This window comes from Myotis myotis, unplaced genomic scaffold (assembly GCF_014108235.1).
Source record: "Myotis myotis isolate mMyoMyo1 unplaced genomic scaffold, mMyoMyo1.p scaffold_m19_p_24, whole genome shotgun sequence".
NCBI classification, from domain to species: domain Eukaryota; kingdom Metazoa; phylum Chordata; class Mammalia; order Chiroptera; family Vespertilionidae; genus Myotis; species Myotis myotis.
The window spans coordinates 3,802,295-3,819,859 of NW_023416329.1; the positions used below are offsets into that span (position 1 = coordinate 3,802,295).

General features: G+C 41.0%; 1 protein-coding gene across 5 annotated transcripts in view; it reads left to right on the forward strand.

The window, feature by feature from the left end:
* Nucleotides 1–17,565, forward strand: part of MAPK8 (mitogen-activated protein kinase 8) — a 94,805-nt gene that overhangs the window by 32,052 nt on the left and 45,188 nt on the right. For all 5 annotated transcript variants that reach the window (XM_036355908.1, XM_036355906.1, XM_036355910.1 and 2 more), the window contains exon 2: nt 17,213–17,383. In XM_036355908.1, the coding sequence (XP_036211801.1) occupies nt 17,262–17,383 (122 nt within the window). In that variant the 5' untranslated portion in view covers nt 17,213–17,261. The remainder of the gene's footprint in view (nt 1–17,212; nt 17,384–17,565) is intronic.

A 17,565-nucleotide genomic window follows, 5' to 3' on the forward strand; every position in this document is an offset into this window, starting at 1 on the left:
AAGTTCCCCGCCCACCCACGGCACCTCAAAATCGTGCGAGACCCAGACCCAGCCGGCCCCACCGCCATTGGGCAAGATCCAAACCCGGCCAGCCCCACCCATATCAAGCCCTGCCAGGCAGGGGGGGGGCGCAGCTTCAGGTCCCCCGTCAAACCCCGCAGGGTTGGGGCACAGCCTCATGTCCCCCAGTGCATGCCAGGCAGGGGGTGCAGCCTCAGATCCCCCAGTGCACCCTCAGATCCCTGGTCCGGCACCGGGGTGGGGGGCATGGCCTGAGGTCCCTCGGCCCAGCGCCAGGGCAGGGAGCGCTGTCTGAGATCCCCTGTCAAGCCCTGCTTGGCAGGATGCATGGCCTGAGGTTCCGGCCTGCGCTGGGGAGGGGCGCGCCTTGAGGTCCCCCATCCAGCCCTGCTGGGTGGGGGATGTGGCCTGAGATTCTCCCATTAAGCCCCGCTGGGCGGAGGCCGCGGTCTGAGGTCCCCTGTCAAGCCCCGCGGGGTGGAGGGCACAGCCTCAGGTCCCCTGTCAAGCCTCACTGGGTGGGGTGCGCAGGCTCAGGTCCCCCGGCCCGGGGCGGAGGGAGCAGCCTGAGGTCCCCTGTCAAGCCCCGCCAGGCGGGGGGTGCGTCCTGTGGTTCCCTGTCAAGCCTAGCCAGGCGGGGGCGCGGCCTCAGGTCCCCTGGCCCAGCTCTTGGGTGGGGGCTGCGGCCTGAGGTCCCCTGTCAAGCCCCACCAGGTGGGGGCACAGCCTCAGGTCCACTGCCCTGGCCCAGCGCCATGCAGCCTCAGATCCCTGCTGATTGCTCGTTAAGGCTCATTACGGGAACTCAACCTCCACAGTGGGTGCAGCCATCTTGTGTTACAGAAACCCTGCCTCCGCTGTAGGCACCATCATCTTTGTGATGGTGTGATGGTCAATTTGCATATTCCCTCTTTATTAGATAGGATAGGCTAGATAACACTTTCTTTTCATAAAGTCCCTTGTATTTTCTTGTTTAAGGATTTGGTAGCAGAGGTGTAAAAGAGGAAATGTGGTCATTATCTGCATTTCTTAAGGAAACAAAATGGAAATAAAGTAAAAGAAATGATTTAAAAACTTATTAAAAGGGATACTTAATTTCTCCATGGCTGTGGTATTACTTTCTTGGCTCTGCAGTCTTTTTCCTTTTTCACTATGTTGATGGGAACAGTCCTTCAAAGTTTTCAAAGTTTTCAAACTTGATGTTGTACCTTCCCAGCTATTGAAACAAATAATCAGTACTGCTTACTGACTTGAACCCATTGCTGTCATTTTAATTACAATGTCATCTTGCCATGACCATGAGTAAATTTATTCCTCTCATGTCACCTTATAAGTTATTTTATCTCCACAATATACTAACATTTAAAAAACATAACTTTGATTAGCTTCTTTATGAAAGTGTCTTAGTCAGGTTCTGCTTTGTAACAGGGAGTGCGCTATTGTTTAATTTCTTCATGCCTCAGGGGTATCATAATCATTGGTTGTTTCTCGGGGTACTTAACACTGCAGTTGGGACATTTGTCCTTGTGCTGTGTGGTTCCAGCATATATTTGAGGCCACCTTTCTCTGTGTCATTTGTTGCATTAAGTCATGTGACATTATCCATGGATTTTTTTCCCCCTTTCAAACTACTCACTCTGCTATAGTTTAAAATTGGTAAAAGCCCCTTGAGAAACAAATAAATACATTTAAGGGAATTAGTACTGTTGACATTCATGAATTAAAAAAATCCAAACTGGGGAGGAAGCCTTATTTACTTCTGCCAATTGGCATGTTGGATACCCATGTTATGGTTAAATCGTCTTCTAAGTGATTTCATGAGCTTTTCTATACAGAGGTTATTAAACTTTTCCAGAAATTCATACTCTTTTTTTCGGGGGCAGGGCGGTTGAGGTGAGGGGACAGAGGATTAGAGGAGAAGCACTTAGTGTCTTCTATGGACTTATGCAGGGAAAAATATTGGCCCTGGTTGCTTCTCCTGTGTTGGTATTGAAAACAGATTTGTATGGTCCAAGCACAGGTCTTCTTCAGTGAAGGTGACTGAAGGTGAGCTAGAGCTTAAGACTGAAGCTCATCCTGGGTGATGGCTTATGGTTCTGTAGCTGTAACCTTTTTACTACTGTCGCATGTCTTCAACTCAGATTTGTCACATCTAGGTACCACAATAAATGGAAGTGCTGTCTTCCATCCTGCTGAGCTTTCAGATTCTGAAACATGGTATAATGTACTCTGAAATGTGGTGATTTTTTTTTTTCCTGCGGGGAGCAGGCACATTTAATTACAGAAAGCTGTTTGTCATGGCAACATTTTCTTCTAATACATACCTAGCACTTTTTAAAAATTCTTATCATAATTACAGTGCCAGCAAGATAAACTGTGGTAATTATATGTGGAATTAACTAATACAGATAAAATTCCCTGTGAGATGTATCTGGGACACTTCTCATTTGCTATTCCTAATTGTGGTTTTAGAAATATCTCTGGTGGTGGTTGAATGTGATCAACATTTTCTTCTCTTGTGAGCCTGAGAATCTTATTACTAAAAGACTTGGCAAAAGTTATTATTCGAAAATGTCATTCTCGAAGAAGAAAGATTATATGATCAATTTTTTGGATAGCGTAAGAGTTAATCAAAGGTACTTGCCCTTAAAGCTATGTAGGTATTTCTTCTTACATAAGAACTCATTAAAAACGTGTAGGAATTTAGAAGGAGGAGTTTTTCTTAGCTTTAAAATGAAAATATCTTTTGAGTACCTTGGGAAATAGTATCTATATATAAAAGGCTAAGTGACCAACCATATGCATGACCGACCAACCGGTCAGTACAGATGATGCACACTGGCAATTTAAAAATAAACGTTGACTCACGCGTGTGCGATACATATAAAGCTCTCACTGGCGCCAATTGCACACAAGTGTTTTGATCTGTCATTGTCTATTGTGAATTTGGTTGTTTTTGTTGACATTGATAAGCTGAAAGAAAGCAGCATCATCGACAGAATATGTCTGAAGACCAACTATTTGCACAACGTACCTCTGAAGCTGAAAGAAACTGGTGTCAACAGAATGTATCTGAAGATCAACTATTGTCACAGTGTACCATTTGAGTGATGAATCAATCCATTCAACAGATGATGCCGAAAAGGAAAATTTTCCCATTGAATTTCTTAATAGTATTACTCTTTCGGGAATGCCGTGTCATAAATTAAAATTGAAAGTAGGTGCAATCATCATGCTACTGAGAAATCTTAATAGTAAATGGGGTCTTTGTAATGGTACTAGATTTATTATCAAAAGATTATGACCTAACATTATCGAAGCTGAAGTATTAACAGGATCTGCAGAGGGAGAGGTTGTTCTGATTCCAAGAGTTGCTTTGTCCCCATCTGACACTGGCCTCCCATTTAAATTAATTGAAGACAGTTTCCCGTGATGCCAGCATTTGCCATAACTATTAATAAATCACAAGGACAAATTCTAGACAGAGTAGGAATATTCCTACCTGAACCTGTTTTTGGACACGGTCAGTTATATGTTGCTTTCTCTCGAGCTCAAAGAGCGTATGACATTAAAGTTAAAGTTGTAAATACTTCATCACAAGGGAAATTAGTCAAGCACTCTGAAAGTGTTTTTACTCTTAATGTGGTGTACAGGGAGATATTAGAATAAGTTTAATCAATTTACTAGTCATTGTTTTTATCAATGTTTTTATATCATGTTTTTGTTGTTTTCTATCATGTCTTGTATCATGTTGTTATTGTTTATTTATATATTATTTTCATATATGTTTTACTAATTTTCTTTAATCTCTGACACTTCTATTATAGAGAAAGGGCGAATAGAGATATTAAAATATTTCTTCTAATTAATTTCCTTTCAGTGTGCACGAGTCCATGCACTGGGCCACTAGTATTCTTACAAATTAGGTTCCCTGTTTTTATTGAATAGAGTGTCATGGAGAAAATTGGCATTGCATTTAGCCAGTACCATGAATAATCTAGCTCCAGCTGAGAAGCCCAGAGCCAGCTTTCTAATATCTTGAGATTTTCGCCATTTTGAGTACAAAGTATTTTAGAGTCTTGGATATGAACTAACTGAGATGTTAATGATAAATACCATACCCATATTGGGTTCTATTATTTAAAGTTTGTTATCATTGTTGTTTAAAAGGTGTCCGAGCATGTCACTGTATTGTTGACACTGCCTAAAGCGAATGTCTGAAGCCTCGGAAACCAGTTCTAAGGCTTAGTGATTTTCTGTGGCGGCCACTGTTTTAACTGAATGCATCCTGCTCAAAATATAGAAATTGTGAAAGGACACCTGTCTTATATGGTTGGGATGTAATAAGTAAGTAGGCTTATTTTACTAAAGTAAGCTCAATTAAACCTGTTTGTGGATAGATCTTACAAAGTCCAATTGCAGAAGTACAAACCAGGCCGTCTCCTCCCCACCCCCTTTGTCAGGGTCAGCTTCCTCTAGAAGAGAGGGCAGATTAGGTATGATTGGTGATATAGCAGAAGGAACCGGTGGTAGCCTGGACATCGAGGTAATCTCTTGGCTGGAATAATTTATTTTCTGCTCTCATGAGTAACTCTAAAGAAACAGGCTAATTTTACTGATACTTAAAGGATTTGGTCTCTACTTTTTTTTTTTTTTTTATAAAGGATCTGTGGGAGTAGATCCTCACCTCTTCAGAAGAGATTAGTGCACAGAAGGAAAGAGGAGGAGGAGTCTCAAATGTAGAGGGCTATTATTCAGCCCTCACATAGGCTCTTTAATAAAGATTGAGTCAGATGAGTTAATTTTTATAAGATTCTAACCTCTTTCTTGAAGCTTCATTATTTGAATGCTTATGGTAGTAACATTTTTTTCATGTAAAAGTTTAGCTTTAGTCTCCAGCTATGCAGGTCTTGCAGACAGATGACAATTTTAGTGGCACTGACAAATCTGCCCGTCACAGTGAGTTTAGGCCCCTGGAGACAGGAACCTACTATTCACTCTATTGTATTAGTTCCTGCATTGTCTCCCATAGGGTGAACATTTCATATTTGGTGCAGACTTAAATGTTATTGTACTGAATGTGATCATGTGTTACGATTTAAGGAATTTTCAGGGATGATTTTGACTATGCAAGTTTTGTGAATTGTTTAGAAGAATGGAATCTGGTGTATACTAGAGTTAAGGTCAGTATGTAAAACAAAAGCCAGAATCATCTTGAGAGTTCCTTAACTCATAAAACACTATGAAATCTTTTGTGTACACACACACACACACACACACACACACTCACACACACACTCAAGAACATTAATTCTTATGCAAATTTAAGTTAGAGAATTACTAAACTAGAAAACACGGCATTAAGAAAAGTATGATGGCAGTAATTTGGTGTATAAGTAGAGAATTTTGTTTCTTCTTGCCTGTTGGCTTTACTTCATTTTGTTTTAATAATCAGCTTCTTAAATCTTAATACTTATTAGTATTTTATTTGTTGTGAGGATTATAGTAAGATAGCTTATGAGGTCAGTTGCTTAAATTTTAAGGTTAGCCATTATATAGATTTGTGTTGCAACCTTGTTATGTTGTAGTTTTCCTTATTTCCTTTTCTTTCCCTTTGGTATTTTAATAACATCTCTTTTGAGAAGTCCTGCTTCTCATCTGTGTTAAAGGGAGCAAAGGAAGAGATTTGTTAATGGGTCCTTTTATTGAACTTGAATGGAAAGGAAGGGAAGTAACATGGCCCTCTAGCTTTATGGTTGCAATAGGAATCAGTGAGAAAAATCCCAGTCAGAGTGTAAAAATGGGGGAATTTCCCAGTTAGATATTTTCTTTTGGGAGCTCTTTTGTTATCTAACATACCCCCCTCCCCACTCTCCCGCTTCAGTTTTAGGAAGATAACCAGTGCTCTTACCCATTATCTGTCTGTTCAGTGTGCAATCTCAATTGCAAAATCATAGAAGAATTTCCCTTTGGCAGTATACTATGAGTGAGAAGAGAGTAAAATTCTGGTTTTCTCAATTGGTGCTAGTGCCTGCAGTGACTGAAGCATGCAGCCTGCCTTGTGTGGGCCTGCAGTGTGTTGCTCAGACTTCGGTTTGCTCGCTGCTCAGAGGCTCTGTTCCCTCCTGCAGGAGAGCCACTAAGTGTTGTACTGCTTGCACACCACCCAGTAGGACTCTTCCTTCCTGAGGAAAGGAAAATCTTGTGTTGTGAGACACTGAAATAGCTAGTCAGCTACAACATTTTTGGAAAGGAGTGGGAGGAGGTTGCCCTAGAATGTACCTTCCACTTAGGATATTGATTCTACTTATGTCAACTTAGTTCTGGACAGATCCCATTTCTGTATTAATTCTTTCAAATATAATTGAAGAGTGAACTTTGAAAAATACATGGAACTTAATAGATGCATTTACTTAGTGGCAGCTGAGATCTGCTCTAGAAGCCAGTTAAGGGCTGATATTAAGGGATGGTAAATTTAATGTGAATTTTGAAACAATGACTTGGTTTTAGTGTGTGGCCAAGAAACTCTTACCATATTCTGAAAGTAGTCCAACTTCATTAGTTAGACCTAATCTTACAGTGAGTGCATGCCCACTATACACAGAAATATCATTTTGAAGCTTATTAAATACCTGCTAGAAAGTAGCCCTAAGCAGTTCCTTAGCATGGCCTGTGGTTCTGCCACCTTGGCCATAACTGGTGTAAAAATTACACAGCAATAATAGAGATTCAACTAGTCAATCACATATTTCTATTTCTCCCATCAAATAATCTTTGAGAGGAGGAGAATGATGGACAGTTTATAATGGGAACTTAGTTTATTCATCTGTTCTTCATTCAACATCTATTTGAATGCCTACTATTTGCCAAATACTAGTCTGGGTTCTGGCGATTTATTCATGAACAGACCAAATTTCATGCTTTCTTAGAATTTACATTTAGGACAGAAAACTATAATGTAGTAAAATGTCCAAGTAGTAAGTGCTTTGAAGAAACATGAAACAGAATGATGGGGAGGGTGTGACTAGAGGTCCCATTTTATTTTATTATTTAAAATGTTTTTATTTGGAGAAACCAAGATGGCGGCATAGGTAAACACCGGAAATTGCTGCCTCCCACAACAACTTCAAAAATACAACGAAAAGACAAAATGGACATCATCCAGAACTACAGGAAGGCTGGCTAAGTGGACATTCTACAACTAGAAGGAAAGAGAAAAGCACACTGAGACTCAGAGGAGCTGCGGAAGTGCAGAGGTACAGAGGCGCACGCGGAAAGGGCGGGCACCTGAGGACGTGGCTGTCTTTTTGAATCAGGAGGGAGTCACAAGCTCCCGACTGCTCTGAACTCCGGTTCCGGGAAGTCTCTGGGGACCCAGGACTCATACGGGGAAAAACTGGACTGTCTGGCAGCAGGCAGAACTTGGAACTTGAGGGCGGCTTTCCCTCAGAGGTGCTTGCAGTGATTACCGGGACGCTAAGACGCGGGGCCCCTTAGGGCAGGGCTGAGGATCAGCCATAGCTGCTTGCTCCGCCCTTTGATTCCCTGAGACCCCACCCCACCCAGGCTGTGGCAGAGGCTTTTGCATATGAATGCTCTGGCCCTTTGCAACCTGAAAATTACCTAACAAATTGCAGCTGGGCCAGACAGACCCAGAACTTCCAAGAGAAGGCCCAAGGCCCCACAGCAGCTTGCATTGCTTCACAGCTGGGCCTCATCTGGGCACCTCCAAACTCCAAAAAAGGAAGGGGAATCTGCAGTTCTCTTCGTAGCTCCTGCTGGGTAACCTCAGGCAGAGGCTAAATTAGCACCTCCTTAGATCCAAGAGCCAGTGTACCCAGTGGTCAGAGTGGGACCATCCAGATTGCAGCTCCTCAGATCCATAAGGGACACACTCAGGGGGCAGACTCAGTGAGCACCAAAGCCCCACGGAAGCAAGTCTTGCCCCAGAAGGGTGTCTTCAGCACAGACGTTCTCCCACTGCAGACACAGCTGATTCTATCTGCCAATTGGCCTGGAGGTCAATTCCTCCCAGTGATCCTACAACAATCAAGGCATAACTACAACAAGACTGTGCACAAAGCCCACAAGGGGGTGCACCAGGAGTGTCCACCTCAGGTAACGGGAGGCTGAGCCACTGGGCCCTACAGGACACGTAGCACACAAAACCACTCTACCAACTCAGGGAAGCATAAAAAATGCGGAGACAAAGAAACAGGTCACAAATAACAGAAATGGAGGAAAGCAAACGACTGGATATAGAGTTCAAAACCACGTTTATAAGGTTTTACAAGAATTTTATGGAAACTGCCGATAAATTTAGTGAGACCCTGGAGGATATGAAAAAAGACCAACTAAAAATTAAGCATACACTGACTGAAATAAAGAATAATATACAGAGATCCAACAGCAGACAAGAGGATCCGAAGAATCAAGTCAAAGATTTGAAATACAAAGAAACAAAAAATACCCAACCGAAAAAGAAAAACGAAAAAAGAATCCAAAAATATGAAGATAGTATAAGGAGCCTCTGGGACAACTTCAAGTGTACCAACATCAGAATTATAGGGGTACCAGAAGAAGAGAGAGGGCAAGATATTGAAAACCTATTTGAAGAAATAATGACAGAAAACTTCCCCTACCTGGTGAAAGAAATAGACTTACAAGTCCAGGAAGTGCAGAGAACCCCAAACAAAAGGAATCCAAAGAGGACCACACCAAGACACATCATAATTAAAATGCCAAGAGCAAAAGACAAAGAGAATCTTAAAAGCAGCAAGAGAAAGACAGTCAGTTACCTACAAGGGAGTACCCATACGACTGTCAGCTGATTTCTCAACAGAAACCATGCAGGCCAGAAGAGACTGGCAAGAAATATTCAAAGTGATGAATAGCAAGAACCTGCAACCAAGATTACTTTATCCAGCAAAGCTATCATTCAGAATAGAAGGTCAGATAAAGAGCTTCACAGATAAGAAAAAGCTAAAGGAGTTCATCACCACCAAACCAGCATTATATGAAATGCTGAAAGGTATTCTTGAAGAAGAGGGAGAAGAAAAAGGAATTCTTACCACTTGCCACAGCATGGATGGAACTGGAGAGCATTATGCTAAGTGAAATAAGCCAGTCAGAGAAGGATAAATACCACATGATCTCACTCATTTGTGGAATATAATGAACAACATAAACTGATGAACCAGGACTGATCCAGAGACGGAGACGCATTGATTGGACTGTCGGGCCTTGGAGGGAAGGTAGGGGAGGGTGGGGGTAAGGGGGAAAGATCAACCAAAGGACTTATATGCAAGCATATAGGCCTAACCAATGGACATGGACAACGGGGGGAGGGTGGGTAAGGGGTAACGTGGGGATAAGGACACATATGTAATATCTTAATCAATAAAAAATTATAATATATAAAATACAAAATATATAATTAAAAATAAAATGTTTTTATTTATATTAGAGATGAAGGGAGAAGGAGAGATAGAAACATCATTGATGAGAGAGAATCATTGATTGGCTACCTCCTGCATGCCCTACCTCCTGATTCATAGGTCAGTTTTCAACCACTGAGCCACGCCGCTCCAGCTAGAGGACCCGTTTTAGAGAAACTGTGTATGTAAGGGATTTCTGAGAAGGTGACATCTGAGCAGAGTTCTAGGTAGAAGATGAAGCGGGGAAAGGCAGCAGAGAACCATCGTGAGGTAGAAGAAAGCGAGTGATACAGAAGAAGTACCTCGAGTAACGAGTGAGATGATGTATTAGTCAGGGTTCTCCAGAGAAACAGTACCACCACGATGAATGGAAATATCTATTCATTATAAGAAATTGACTCACATGATTATGAAGGCTGACAAGCCCCAAGCTCTGTGGGTGGCATGCTAGAGACCCTGGAAAACTGGTGATGTAGTTCCAGTCCAAGTCCAAAGGCTTGGCACTCAGGAGAGCTGATGGTGGAAGTTCTAGTCTGAAGACCCAGGAAGAGCCAATATTTCAGTTCAAGTCTGAAGGCAGGAAAAACCCCAATATCCTAGCCTTAAGGCAAGCAGTAGGAGCTCCCTTCTACTTATAAGTAAGCCTCTGTTTCCTTCAGGCCTTCAGCTGATTGAATGAATCCCACCCACATTACCGAAGGCAGTGTGCTTTATTCTGTCTATTGTTTAAATGTTAAGTCATCCAAAAACACCAGTCAGGTTGACACATCGAATTTACTGTCAGGATGGGGGAACTGTTGGTGGCCAGCCACAAGCGCAGGATGGGTGAAGATAGACAGGAGCTCCACATCACCCCAGTGGCTTCCTGCCAAGGTTACTGGTGATTACAGCGGTTTTGATGTCTAAACTTTGTTGTGTTGCCTGAATTATTTTTCATTGTGAGGCCTGACTCTATGGCTGCGTTAAACTCACTCTGTTTTCTCCAAGTACTTTTTATATAACTATTTAGTTTAACTTGCTTGTCTCCACATTCAGGCTCATCCTTCCACCATCTTCTGGACGGGCCAAGCTGATAGCAGCAAAGTCTTGTTCCTTGTTATGCACATCACAGAAGTAAATCTGGACCCAAAAACCTAATTCACTCTCTTCTTTATTCTGCTAATGAAGGAAAACAATGGTGAAGATAAACAGGACAGTTTATTATGTAATTCGTTACTTTAAGAAATTCACATTCTGGGCCCTGGCTGGGTAGCTCAGTTGGTTAGAGCATCGTCCCGCAAGGTTGAGGGTTCAGTCCCCGGTCAGGACACATACAAGAAGCAACCAATGAATATTTAAATAAATAGAACAACAGATCAGTGTTTCTCTCTCCCTCTCCAATTCTCTCTCTCTCTCTCTCTCTCTCTCTCTCTCTCTCTCTCTCCCCCCCTCTCTCCCCCTCTCTAAAATCAGTAATTTTTTTAAAAGTTCACGTTCTACTTATCTTTGTTTTAGCAGTTATTTATTAAATTCAAACGCTGCAAAGAGCTGACATGTTTTGGAAATCTAAGGTGTAGGAGGTAGTTCTGAAAGACCACAGTCTGGTAGTAAAATCTGCATATTTAAATGTTCAGTAAGTTTAGATGAAAAGTGGATTTAATTTGAGAATCCCAAATGCACAAAATCATGGGCTGATCCAGGTCAACCGTCAACATCGACTGCAAGGCCAAATCGCTTGGAAAAGAAGACAATGCTCTGCATTTGGTGGGATCAGGAAGGTGTGGTGTATTATGAACTTCTAAAACCAGGTGAAACCATTAATACTGATCACTACCATCAACAAATAATCAATTTGAACCACGCTTTGATTGTGAAATGACCAGAATGTTCCAGAAGACACGACAAAATAATTTTGCTTCATAATGACGCACCATCACACACTTCAAAACCAGTTAAAGACACATTAAAAAGATCTTGCCTGGGAAGTATTAACCCACCTATTGTATTCACCAGACCTTGCTCCTTCAGATTACCACTTGTTCCGATCGATGGCACACGCACTTTCTGAGCAGCACTTCAAAACATATGAAGAAGTGGAAAATTGGGTCTCTGAATGGTTTGCCTCAAAACAAGAAAAGTTCTATTGGGACGGTATCCACAAATTAGCTAAAAGATGGGGAAATGTGTAGCTAGCGATGGACATTACTTTGAATAAAGCAGTTTTGATGTTTCTCTTGAAGTTCTCGTGTTTTCTTTGATTACAAAATCCGCTATTATTAACCGGTACACATAATACTGTCACCCTTAGCGAGCTGGAGGTGGTGTAGGCTAGTGAAGGTGGTGTAGACTGGAGAAGGTAGAGGGGTGGTGAAGATGCAGGGCCTGTGCTGGCAGGTGGATTCGGTTTCAGCCAGTAATATTTTTTCTAATATACCTCTTGTGCAAGGGAAATCCTATATAATAAAAGGCTAATATGCAAATTGTCCCCTCAACCAGGAATTCAACCAGGGAGCAAGGCCGGATTGGCCCCAATTGGGGCAGGCCAGCTGGACCCCACCCATGCATAAATTCATGCACCAGGCCTCTAGTAAAAGAATAAGTGCACCTAGAGGGTATTATGCTAAGTGAAATAAGCCAGTCAGAGAAAGACAAATACCATATAATTTCACTTAGATGTGGAATCTAGACAACAAAATAAACTAAAACAAACTCATAGATACCAACTACAAACTGATGGTTGCCAGATAAGACAGGTGTTGGGGGACTGGGTGAAATGGTGAAGGTATTAAAAAGTACAAACTGGTAGTTACAAAATAGTTACAAGAATGTAAATAAAGTGCAACTTTGCAAATATAGTTAATAATGTAATGTATGGTGCCAGGTAGGTACTAGACATATTGGGGGGATCACTTTGTAATATATAACTATCTAATCATAATGCTGTATATCCAAAACTAATATAAAATAATATTGAACGTAAACTGTAATTGAAAAAAATTTTTAAAGAAAAGAGAAACCACAAATAGAAAATACATTTGACCTTGAATAACATGGGGGTTGGGAGCATATAACTTTTTTTAATCCTTGTCCATATACTCCCTGATCAGGACTCCAACCTGCAACCTTTTGGTGTATGGGACACTACTCCAACCAACTGAGCCACCTGGCCAGGGCTGGTGCATATAACTTTTGACTCCCCGAAAACATCTTTGTTTTGGTATCCAGGACCATGTAACCTCCGATCCAAAACAATATAGGTATTTATTGAAAATAAATCCACATGTAAGGGAACATGCACAGTTCAAACCCATGTTGTTTAGGGGCCAAATGTTATTTGCAAATTGTGTGTCTGATAAAGGAATATATCCAGAACATTAAAAAAAAAAAAAAAAAACTCTCTACACTTAACAATAGGAAATCAAGCAACCCAATTAGAAAATGAGCAAAACACTTAAACAGACACTTCACCAAAAATATACATACAGCTGGGAAAGGTACATAAGGAGATGTTTAATGTTATTATCCATTAGAGAAATAAAAAACTAAAGTCCTGATGAGATAGTTATATAATCCATTTATCTGTCTATCCAAAACCTGTTAGAAATGCTAAAATAAACTGCACTGTCTTAAATAAGAGTTGATAGGATGTGGAGGAACTAGATCTTTCATGCATTTCGGTGGGAATGCAAAGTTGTAACAGCCACTTTAGGAAAAGTTTGCCAGTTTCTTAAAATGTTAAACATGCAGCTGCCATATCCTTCTCCTGGACATTTACCCTAAAGAAATGAAAGCTTATTTTCACAGAAAAATCTGTAGGCAGGTTCATAGTAAATAGCTTTATTTGTAATGGGCAAAACAAAGGGTGAATTAATAACAAAGCTACATTCATACAACAGAATAATATTCTGTAAGAAAAGAACAAACTATCAATATTCCACCAATCTGGAGAATCTCAATGGCATTATACTGATTGAAAAAGGCAGTCTCAAAAGATTACATATTATGTGATTCTGTTTATATAAAATTTTAATTGAAACAAATTATAGTGATGAAAACATAATTGGCAGCAGTATATGATTATAGAGAGGTAGCATGAAGGACTCTCTTTGGGGTGAGTTCTGTATCCTGGCTGAGATGTAGTTCCCATTAATATGTGTATGTGATAAATTTACAGAAAATCAATGTATGCATAAAATCTGAATAAAGTTTGCTTATAGTATTGTACCAGTGCAGACTTTCTCATTTTGATAATGGTACAATCGTTATGTCAAATGCTGTCATTGGGTGAAGAATCCCCAGAAGTATTTTTGCAACCTGTACATGAGTCTAAAATTATTTCAACTGAAAAGTTTTAAAAAGTACACTGTTAACAAAATGGAAAGGCAGGCCACATAGACTGGAAGAAAATACTTGCAAAACATCTGATAAAGGATGTATATCCAGGATATATAAATATTATAATTGAACAACAAGAAGACAATATGGGCAAGAGAATTAAGTAGCTGTGCCATATATATGTATGTATGGAAACAGTCCATGTGTCCAAATGGTATGTCCTCACAATGGAATGCTACTCAGTAATACAAAAAAGCACAGCATAGGTGTCTCTTAAACACATCTGGGCAAGTGAGAAGCCAGGCAAAAAAATCATGCTGTGTGATGTTCACTTGTATCAAGATCTGGAAAAGGCACAGCGAAGCCACTTATTGGTTGCCAGGGATGGTTAGGAATAGAGGGCAGGGATTGGCCACCGGGGAAGCTTTTGCAGGAATAGAGATATTCTATGTCGTGATTTTGATGGTGGTTACAGGGTTGTACACATTTATCAAAACTCATCCATTGCGCTGTGAAAGTGGGTGAATTTTTAGAGCCTCTGCATGTGCTTTTTCTTCTGCCTAGAAAGCTCCCTTCTCTCTCCCTGCCTGGTTACCTCATACTCAGTGTTCAGATCTTGCTCAAATATTACCTCATTAGGGGAATGAAGCTTTTCCTGAGACCAGACTAGTGTGGGCTTGCTTCCATTGCCTTCATTGCTGTTTTCATGCCATAGTTTCAGCCAGACAGTTACTACACAACTGAATGTCTCTCTTTGTCTAACTGCATGGTCTGGAGGGCAGATGCGGATTACTGCTATGTTCACAGTACCAGCCCAGAGCTTGACTCAGGCACCCAGTAAGCATTCTACACCTGGGCTTGAGTGAGTCACGTGCTCTGTCTCCTGTCCTGAGTGGCAGCTGTGGCTCCTGGGCAGGCTGCTCCCTAACCTGGTCATCCATCTCCTGCTGCACTGTGCCTGGAGGGTCTGGTGGCTGTCACTGCTCAGCTGCTGTCACAGGTCTGTCCAGACTTCTGTGTGAGCACCATGGACCCCACTCCTGATGTCGGACCACCCTTTTCTGAGACCCCTCTTCTGAGAAAGAAGCCTCTCCTTGCTATTGTTACTCTTTTAACAGACAGGGAGACCTGTCCTGCATATGATCCTGGCTCTATGCTTTTTCTTTATTTCCAGCAAGTTGGAATCTGAAACACAGCCTTTTTATTCCCTGCTCTGGTAACAGTAAGTAAACTGGTGAGGCACCAAGAGTACCTCCTCCTCTCTGATCCTCTCTCCCTAAGGAGAAGGGGTCATGTCTTCCATGGAGCTTAGAAAGTCTGATCGGCACACAGTCTGGCTACTTGAGGTTCACCCATCATCAGCTGCTCTGGGCTCGGCCTTGGAGCTCACGTGTAGATCACTGGAGACCATTGTAGTTGTTTCCGGGCCAAAGGCAGCCTCAGTTTCCAGGATAAATATGGAGAATATTTGATGAAGGGCCTGACACTTTCCTGCATTCCTCTTCTCACTTCTGCCTTCCTCCCTATTTCCCTTCTGGTAGGTAAGGAGGGAATCCAAATTAAGGTGGAAGTTGGTCTGGATGACCAGTACCCATATTGGGTCATCTGTGAACAAGGTGTTGAAATCATTACCAACTCTTTCCTTTAAGCCTCTGGTCTGCCTACTTAGGCAGAATTTATGAGTGTTGCCATTCCAGACAGTCCTCTCGAGTATTACATGACTAGTTTAGTTATTGATTATGGAAATGTTTCTCTGGGTCTTTCTTTAATTTATCCAACTCTTTAGTTGCTTGCAATTTGTCTTTTTTTTTAACGCCTATATTTTTTGGACTTTTTTGTTTACTGTTTTTTGTTTTTTTTTAATTCCATCACATCTAAGAATCCTCACTAATTGTAAAATTCTCTATCATCTGGATCATTGCAATAGATTACTAGTTTCCCTCTTCCAACTCTCTTACTCCCACCTTCCAGCGGCTTCCTCCTTCTCTCAGCATTCAGCTGTTAGAATCCATTTCATTCATTAGCCTCCACATGGTAGGCACAGCACAGTGCTAAGTGCCTAGCATATGGTAGGCACTTCATATTTGTTGAGTTAATTCTTTGTCTTGTAAGTCTTATCAGGACGTTATTTTTCTTTTGTTAGCATTGTTTTACAACTCCTCCTTCACACACACACACCACCACCACCACCACCACCACCCTCCCCCCCCCCCCCCCGCCCCGCCACACACACACACACAGTGATTCTGTAGACCTGACTGATTCCTTGGTTTATTGTGGTACGTGGGGAATAGGTTGGAGCTGACTTACGGCATGCCTTTTGTTTTAGGCTACTTTCATCCAGTAAGGATGGAAAATAGGCTTATTAATAACCAATACTCAAATGGGTAGAGAGGGACTGCCTGGCTTTTAATCAGGCAGAGAGAAAGAGCTGTGGCCAGAACTTAGGTCATGCTTTTGATGCCCCAAACGGTTGTACCCTAATATAGTAGATGCTTCTCTCTCTCTCTCATATTTTCTCATTTTTAAAGTAATATTATCTTATATCTTCTTATTTTTCTACCTCTTTCAACCATTCTTTCAACCATTACAACTTTGCATGTGTCACTACTGGATGTTGCAGGGACAGGCTCTTGTGGGGACAGCGCTGTGCTGCTCTGTGTTAGGCAGGGTGAGACGTGCTAACCAGCTTACTCGCATGGGCATCTGTCATCCTCCCGGGTGACACTAAATGAGATTGTGAATTATTTTCGAATGAAAGTTTCTCAATTTCTCACAAAAATTACAGTTTCAGTACTCTATAACAAACACATAAAAAGGACTGGTTTCAGCCCTAACTGGTTTGGCTCAGTGGAATGCATGTCGTCAGCCTGCGGACTGAAGGGTCCCAGGTTTGATTCTGGTCAAGAACACATGCCTGGGTTGAGGGCTCGATTCCCAGTAGAGGATGTGCAGGAGGCAGGCAGTCAGTGATTCTCTCTCATCATTGATGTTTCTCTCTCTCTTTCCCTCTCCTTTCCTCTCCGAAATCAATAAAGATATATTTATAAAAAAGAAAAGGACTGTTTTCAAATTGTATACTGTGGAAGTGGCCTTGAAAATATGTCTACTTATAATTTACTTTCTTTTTCCAGTTTTCCAGTAAGTTAAGACATGTACTAGTTTGCATATTAATACCAATGATTTCTAGATTGGAGATACTGTTTATTCTAGTAAAAATTTTGTGGGTTTTTTTTTTCAATTATCAGTTATTTCCTTAAGTATAGCAGATGCTAACCAGGCTCTGTGATATTTTTTCTTTCTAAATGTTTTTCTTTAAAGAAGTAGCCCATTTAACATGATCTAGCAGTTAATGTTACCTTTAGTGAGCGAGTGAGAACTTGAATTTTAAGATTGCATGAATTCATTTTGTTAACAATATATTTTGTTCCATTTTGCAGCTTCTTGGTGAATTTTTGGATGAAGCCATTAAATTAATTGCTTGCCATCATGAGCAGAAGTAAGCGTGACAGCAATTTTTATAGTGTAGAGATTGGAGATTCTACATTCACAGTCCTGAAACGATATCAGAATTTAAAACCTATAGGCTCAGGAGCTCAAGGAATAGTATGGTAAGTTTTTACTTCCGAAAATTAGGCAAAGAATCATTAACTCTATTACTTTCTCTTCTCGTAATATAGATACCTTGGTGTAAATGTTTCATTTGCCTCAAAAAATTTAATTAAAACTATATAATTTAAATGAAAGCTGTGACGCAGTAAGTTGTTTTGTTCAGGGATTAATGTTCTTTTTT